The following is an 8,259-nucleotide window of genomic DNA, read 5'->3' on the forward strand; positions in this document are numbered from 1 at the left end:
AACTCAGAGAGAGACAGAGCAAGAGAGCGAGAACGAGAGAGAGAGTGCAAGGGCGAGAGAGAGAGAGAGAGAGAGAGAGAGATTGTGTGTGTGCGAGCACATGTTAGGGATTGAGAGAAATTGAGCCTGCACTGCAGTGGCTGTGTGTGAGAGGTTGATGCATTGGTTTAATTTGATGGCTCTCTATTTACAGACTCCCAGAGAAACCAGCAGCAACATTTCCAAAGACAAAGTGTTCCTGCGTCCCAAATGGCACGTTATTACCTACATTCCCTACATAGTCCACTACTTTTTACCTAAGGGCCCTGGTCAAAAGTAGTTGACTATATAGGGAATAGGGTGCCATTTGGGTTGTAGCCAGAGTGTACCTGCAGCAGCAGCTCCGTTCCAACCACCATCTCTTTGTTCTTATAATTGAACACTTGATTATCTACTAACTCTCTCCCTATCTCCCTTTCCCTTTTCTCTCTCCCTCTCCCCCCCATTCCCTCTCTCCCTATCTCCCTTTCCCTTTATTTCTCTCCCTCTCCCCCCAATTCCCTCTCTCCCTATCTCCCTTTATCTCTCTCCCTCTCCCCCCCATTCCCTCTCTCCCTATCTACAGGCAACACCACAGTGCTCTGAGACAAAGGAAAAGCAGATCTAATGGAAATAGAAGGATCATAACGTAACCTCCAGGTTCTACGAACCTCAACAAACAGAACATAGCTACTAACCTCAACAAACAGAACATGGATACTAACCTCAACAAACAGAACATGGCTACTAACCTCAACAAACAGAACATGGCTACTAACCTCAACAAACAGAACATGGCTACTAACCTCAACAAGCTAACTAACCTAACAACAGAACTAGCTACACACAGAACATAGCTACTAACCTCAACAAAACAGAACATAGCTACTAACCTCAACAAACAGAACCTGCTACTAACCTCAACAAAACAGAAACATGCTACTAACCTCAACAAACAGAACATGGCTACTAACGCTCAACAAACAGAACATGGCTACTAACCTCAACAAACAGAACATGGCTACTAACCTCAACAAACAGAACATAGCTCTATACCTCAACAAAGAAAATAGCTACTAACCTAACAAACAGAACATAGCTACTAACCTCCAACAAACAGAACATAGCTACTAACCTCAACAAACAGAACAGCTACTAACCTCAACAAACAGAACATGGCTACTACCTCAACAAACAGACATAGCTACTAACCCAACAAACAGACATAGCTACTAAAACCTCAACAACAGAACATGGCTTCTAACCTCAACAAAACAGAACATAGCTACTAACCTCAACAAACAGAACATAGGCTAGTAACCTCAACAAACAGAACGTGAGCTACTAACCTCAACAAAATCCCTAACGTGGCTACTAACCTCAACAAACAGAACATAGCTACTAACCTCAACAAACAGAACATGGCTACTAACCTCAACAAACAGAACTAGCTACTAACCTCAACAAACAAACATAGCTACTAACCTCAACAAACAGAACATGGCTACTAACCTCAACAAACAGAACATGGCTACTAACCTCAACAAACAAACATAGCTCTAACCTCAACAAACAGAACATGGCTACTACCTCAACAAACAGAACATAGCTACTAACCTCACAACAGAACATGCTATAACTCAACAAACAGAACATAAGCTACAAACCTCACAAACAGAACAGGCTACTAACCTCAAACAAACAGAACATGCTACTTAACCTCAACAAACAGAACATAGCTACTAACCTCAACAAACAGAACATGGCTATTAACCTCAACAAACAGAAATGGCTACTAACCTCAACAAACAGAACATGCTACTAACCTCAACAAACAGAACATAGCTACTAACCTCAACAAACAGTATAACAATCAAAAGCTACTAACCTCAACAAACAGAACATAGCTACTAACCTCAACAACAGAACATGGCTACTAACCTCAACAAACAGAACATGTGCTATAACCTCAACAAACAGAACATGCTACTAACCTCAACAAACAGAACATAGCTCTAACCTCAACAAACAGAACATGGCTACTACCTCAACAAACAGAACATGGCTACTAACCTCAACAAACAGAACATGGCTACTAACCTCAACAAACAGAACATAGCTACTAACCTCAACAAACAGAACATGGCTACTAACCTCAACAAACAGAACATGGTACTAACTAACAAACAAACACTCCTCAACAAACAGAACATGGCTACTAACCTCAAACAACAGAACTTAATGCTACTAACCTCAACAAACAGAACATGGCTACTAACCTCAACAACAGACATGGCTACTAACCTCAACAAACAGAACATAGCTACTAACCTCAACAAACAGAAACATAGCTACTAACTTCAACAAACAGAACATGGTACTAACCTCAACAAACAGACATAGCTACTAACCTCAACAAACAGAACATCGCTACTAACCTCAACAAACAGAACATGCTACTAACCTCACAAAACAAGAACATGGCTACTAACCTCAACAAACAGAACATGGCTACTACCTCAACAAACAGAACATAGCTACTAAACCTCAAACAAAAACGAACATGGCTACTAACTCACAAACAGAACAGGCTACTAACCTCAACAAACAGAAATGCTTACAACCTCAACAAACAGAACATAGCTACTAACCCAACAAACAGAACATGGCTACTAACCTAACAAACAGAACATGGCTACTAACCTCAACAACAAACGATAGCTACTAACCTCAACAAACAGAACATGCTACTAACCCAACAAACAGAACATGCTACTAACCTCACAAAACAGAACATGGCTACCTAACCTCAACAAAACAGAACATAGCTACTAACCTCAACAACAGAACATAGCTACTAACCTCAACAAACAGAACATAGCTACTAAACCTCAACAACCAGAACATGGCTACTAACCTCAAAAACAGAACATGGCTACTAACCTCAACAAACAGAACATGGCTACTAACCTCAACAAACAGAACATAGCTACTAACCTCAACAAACAGAACATAGCTACTAACCTCAACAAACAGAACGTGGCTAACTAACCTTCAACAAACAGAACATGGCTACTAACCTCAACAAACAGAACATGGCTACTAACCTCAACAAACAGAACATAGCTACTAACCCAACAAACAGAACATGGCTTTACTAACCTCAACAAGCAGAACATGGCTACTAACCTCAACAAACAGAACATAGCTACTAACCTCAACAAAACAGCTCAATCACAACAGAACATGCTACAACCTCAAACAACAGAACATGGCTACTAACCTCAACAAACAGAACATAGCTACTAACCTCAACAAACAGAACATGCTAGTAACCTCAACAAACAGAACATGGCTATTAACCTCAACAAACAGAACATTGCTACTAACCTCAACAAACAGAACATAGCTACTCAACCTCAACAACAGAATGGCTACTTAACCTCAACAAACAGAACATAGCTTACTAACCTCAACAAACAGAACATAGCTACTGACCCTCAACAAAACAGAACATGGCTCATAACCTCAACAAACAGAACATGGCTACTAACCCTCAACAAAACAGGAAATGCTACTAACCTCAACAAACAGAACATGTCTACTAACCTCAACAAACAGAACCATGGCTACTAACCTCAACAAACAGACAGCTTACAACCTCACAAACAGAACATGCTACTAAACCTCAACAAACAGAACATGCTATAACCTCAACAAAAGAACATGGCTACTAACCTCAACAAACAGAACATAGCTACTAACCTCAACAACAGAACATGGTGACTATAACCTCAACAAACAGAACATACTACTACACTCAACAAAACAGAACATAGCTACTAACCTCAACAAAAGAACATTGGCTATTAACCTGCAACAACAGGGAACATGGCTATACATGGCTACTAACCTCAACAAACAGAACATAGCTACTAACCTCAACAAACAGAACACGGCTACGAACTTCAACAAATATCTTATACACTAGTATTGTTTGTCTCACTGTTTTTGCAACACATACTAAAGCAAAACAGGCCATGACGTTAGTAAGAACAACCAAAACAAGCAATCTATAACACAATATCTATTATTCATCAACATCAGTAAAAACAGAAAAACTACCCAGAATGTCCAAACCCTTCCCCAGATCAGAATAAAAACGTAGAAGAATGTTCCAGAGCTGTCTATATATAACTCTCCCTACCACAGACAAACACACTCTGTATCCTACTTCACATAGATCTGTACTGTAGCTCTGCTCAATATTTCATATAGGACTAGTCTGTAGCTCTGGCAACATTCTCCAGCCTACTGCTGATTAATGGTCATGGTATTTGTTGTTTTCTGGGCTTCATGAGAAATCACTAACCATGTGAACTCTGTCAATAGAGGCTAAGCTGCTGCATCAACTATTCATTACACAGTTAATACACATCTACTTCCTCTGTGGAATAAACTGCACTTCTCTCCTGTGGTTACGTCCGAATGGCACCCTATTCCTTACATAGTGCACTACTTTTGCCTGGAGCCCTATAGGATGCCATTTGAGACAAAGACCAGGGTCATCAGCACTGTTCTAACCTGACCTGTAGGATACATACAGTACTGCTTCCAACCATATACTGTAGGCCTGTATCAGAACCTGGCCCTCGGAGCCTTCTGAATAGTTTCAGAGAGAAAAAAAAGCTGAGAGAGGAAGATGACATGACAGTTCAGGGAGACTTTGACTTCCAACACAGCAGACAGCCGCCTCATGGCAGCCTGTTACTACACAGAGAGGAGATGCCTGTCATCTCTGGACCTGTGGTGTGTGTGTGTTTACCCAGTCCTTTAGGTGTAATGCCACTGCTGGCCTCAGGGTTGCAGGTCCAGTAGTAGTACTTCAGACTGTGCATCAGCTGCAGCACAGTCCCAATACGACGGATGGTGTTGTAGATGGTTGCCGTGCCGATAAACTCTGCAGACAGGTATGTGTACAGAGAGAGCTGGACCTGAGGGGAGAGTACACACACGCATGAATGCGCACACACACACACAAACAAACAAACCATGAACCTATACCCAGTGATTCTACATGAATATCGCTATCAGGTAATCATTTATAACTCACTCCAGGCTGCTCAAGGTATTCAATTAAGGCTGTGAACTGAATTAAAGAGGTTCAAGCTGAGCTGAGCCCATCACCCTCCATGCAGGTGTAGAACAGAGAGTGAGACAGGCTGCTGTGGCTCACCATACATCACACTCATTAGAACACACTATAACAGCCTCCTCTCATCACCCCCCTCTCCATCTCTCCGCTCTGTTCAGGCTCATTTATACAGCCTCTGTAATTAGCAATAGACTGGACAATAATCCTACACAGTCCCTCTACAGTTTTTATTCCATCTAACGGAGAGGAGATATCTAAAAGTGCTCTAAATCAGTGTGTTGACCTTCGGTCTGCCCCTCCTCGGGCATCTATGTGCTCCATGTGAGAGAAGTGTTGAGGGAGGGGTGCTGAGGTTGACTTCCAGAGACTCTTCTACCTCAACTTCCTGAGACCATTCCCCCACACCGTTCTGTATTTATTCATAAGAAGCACCAGGCGGCGGTGCCCAGTGAGGACGATGGGTTCCCACACACCCAGCTCCTCTGATCGCCGCATCCACTAGTCACGGGTCAATTACTGTGTTTTCATCTTAACATTTCAAATACTTCTCAGGGTATGAGGAGCTGATGGTGACAGCAGCAGGAACCTAGTCAGTGGTGCAGGGCCTCAATATCGAGAGGAAAATAATCCACTAATATCAGACCCTTGTTGTTTACATATGGATCTGGTAGAAGTGAGTTAATGCTCATAAACAGTCTTCAGTGAGTCAGAACTCAGGTGGTTACATGGACAACCTGACCATAGACAGTTGGGTGGCCATTGGGACGCTACCTTGCGTGGAGGTGTGGGCAGGGCTTACCTTGGCAGGGGTGTCGTTCCAGATGCTGGCGTGAACAGTATGTGGTCACAGAGCTGTTTGAGGTGGCGCTCATTGGGTTAACTCCAGGTATTTAGCGAACGCAGAACTGCTCCAAGGACGCACGTGTGATGTGGACCCTGGAGACTGGTAGGCACAGAGACTGGTCAGACCACTGGATACTCAATCAAATCAATCACCATGTCAATCAATTCTCAATAACATATAATTAAGCCACCATAGGGTTGAATAGAGGCATTCATTGCGCCGTTTAGCATGGGCAGTGCATGAGGAATTTCACTATTTGAAGTATCAACTGGAATGTATAGACATTCTCACAAAAGCAAAGTTGAGAGCATTTGACTGAGCATCCAGACTCAGATCTGCTTTGTTTCTGTCAATGTTCCTGACCAGGTAAGGTAGTCTCTCCTAATATTCTAGCTGTGTATAAACAGATTAACACAGATGGCTAGGATGGTGTGAGTGTGAGAGTGCTGCGAGTGGAGGGGAGGGAGAGAAGAGGAGAGACAGAGAGAGAACAGAGAGAGAGGGGAGAGAGAGACAGAGAGAGAGAGAGAAGAGAGAGAGAGAGAGAGAGAGAGAGAGAGAGAGAGAGAGAGAGAGAGAGAGGAGAGAGAGAGAGAGGGATAACGGTTTCCACACCCGTTCTGGCCCTGGTTAACACACCAACCTGTCCTGGCCGCTGAGCTCTGGGCTTCTGCTGGACTCCGGTTGGATAAGAAAAAAAAAAAAAAAATGTTTCAGGATGCTACAGGAAGTCTGTGCGTCCAAAAGGCAGCATTTTCCTTAAAAAGTGAAAGTGGCACTAATTTAGACCAGGGGCCATAGGGCTCTGGTTCAAAAATTATGTGACTATTGTCGGAATAGGCATGCCATTTTAGGCACAGCCTGACAGCCAGCTGGCTGGAGAAGCAGTGAGCTACATACCCTTCAAAACAGAAAGTGGATTCTTCTTCCAAATCTCTTCCTCACCTCTGTGCCTCTCTGCTCTGTTCTTTTATCTGTAGTTTGATCTTATCAGTCCGAGGGCTACTGGGCTCCATGTTTCAAACAGCATTACAGAGTCCGTCTGACTGGCATGATGCCCTGTTGTGTCCCTGTCTGTTTCAGAACCATGGATCTAATTCTGGTCCTTTTCTGATATCCTTTGACTGAGAGTGAGGAGCAAAGAGGCGTTTGAACTACAGAGTATTAAGGGACATTGGTTGAAAGATATCAATCTATAAATAACTGTCATCAGCTGTTGCCTGGCACACTATAGAAAGTAAGAACGGGTCAACTTAAAATGCACTCTACAATGCACTCTACTCCCTATATAGTGCACTACCTTTTGACCAGAGCTCTATTAGGCCAAACCAAACCCTGTAGATTTGGTCAAATGTAGTGCACTATATGGGGAATAGCGTGCCATTTGAGGTACAAGGTATGATGTATTGATTTAATTGATTGATTTTGATTGATTGATTGAAATGATTGGATCATTAAAAACCCATATAGACACAACATCAAAGCAAAGCAGTACATACATTCAAAACTATGGAAGATGACAAAGAGCCTTATCTCCAGTGTGCTTTATGGTTTAGGTTAGAGTTTCTACCTTCTCCAGCAGAAACCCGATTACAAGGAATCCTTTCCCTCCCAGCATCTGTTCCTGCATCGCCACCGAGCTCTTCAACAGGTCAACSAGGAACACCAGGAGGGTGGCACTGGAACACACATACACACAGGTTTATAAGGATATGGACACACATTGGAGGTGTGCAGGAGTGCTAACATAAAAAGCCAAATGTGTCAAAATGTAGATAAATTGCTCCTCTACTGTGCAATACCATCATTATATCATACACTATGGTGGTCCTGGGGCGTCTGTGTCTCAGTAGTGTAGATTCTCCTTTACCATCTCTAGGTGAACCTTGTTCCTCTGATATCCTACCAGTCAGGTAGTCAAAAGGGAAAATTATATAAGGCAGCAGCAGAATTGGAGATAGGCAGAGAGACAGACAGAGGATAGGCTAATTCAAGGTCATCTTCTGAGGAAGTCAGCAATCAGCTAGAGACTGTATATCCTAACCCCCCAGCTCCCAGCCTCATTCATGGCCTAGCCCCAGACTCTCTCCTAGCCCCGACTTCTCCAGCCCCAGCTAGCCTTCTCTCCTTAGCCCCTGCTCCCTGCCCTCATCTCCTGCCCCACCTTCTCTCCTATTCCTAGGCCCACCTCATCTCCTAGCCCCAGCCATCTCTCCAGCCCCAAGCCTCTATTCTCTCCTTT

The 8,259-nt window shown here is 43.2% G+C and overlaps 1 protein-coding gene across 1 annotated transcript in view; it reads right to left on the bottom strand.

Annotated features, from left to right (window-relative positions):
- Positions 1-7,569: 7,569 nt before the first annotated feature.
- Positions 7,570-8,259, bottom strand: part of LOC111949812 (neurobeachin-like) — a 17,603-nt gene continuing 16,913 nt past the window's right edge. Inside the window, exon 7 of the mRNA XM_070433861.1 lies at positions 7,570-7,696. Coding sequence (XP_070289962.1) covers positions 7,570-7,696 — 127 coding nt within the window. The remainder of the gene's footprint in view (positions 7,697-8,259) is intronic.

This window comes from Salvelinus sp. IW2-2015, linkage group LG22 (assembly GCF_002910315.2).
Source record: "Salvelinus sp. IW2-2015 linkage group LG22, ASM291031v2, whole genome shotgun sequence".
Classification (NCBI taxonomy): Eukaryota; Metazoa; Chordata; class Actinopteri; order Salmoniformes; family Salmonidae; genus Salvelinus; species Salvelinus sp. IW2-2015.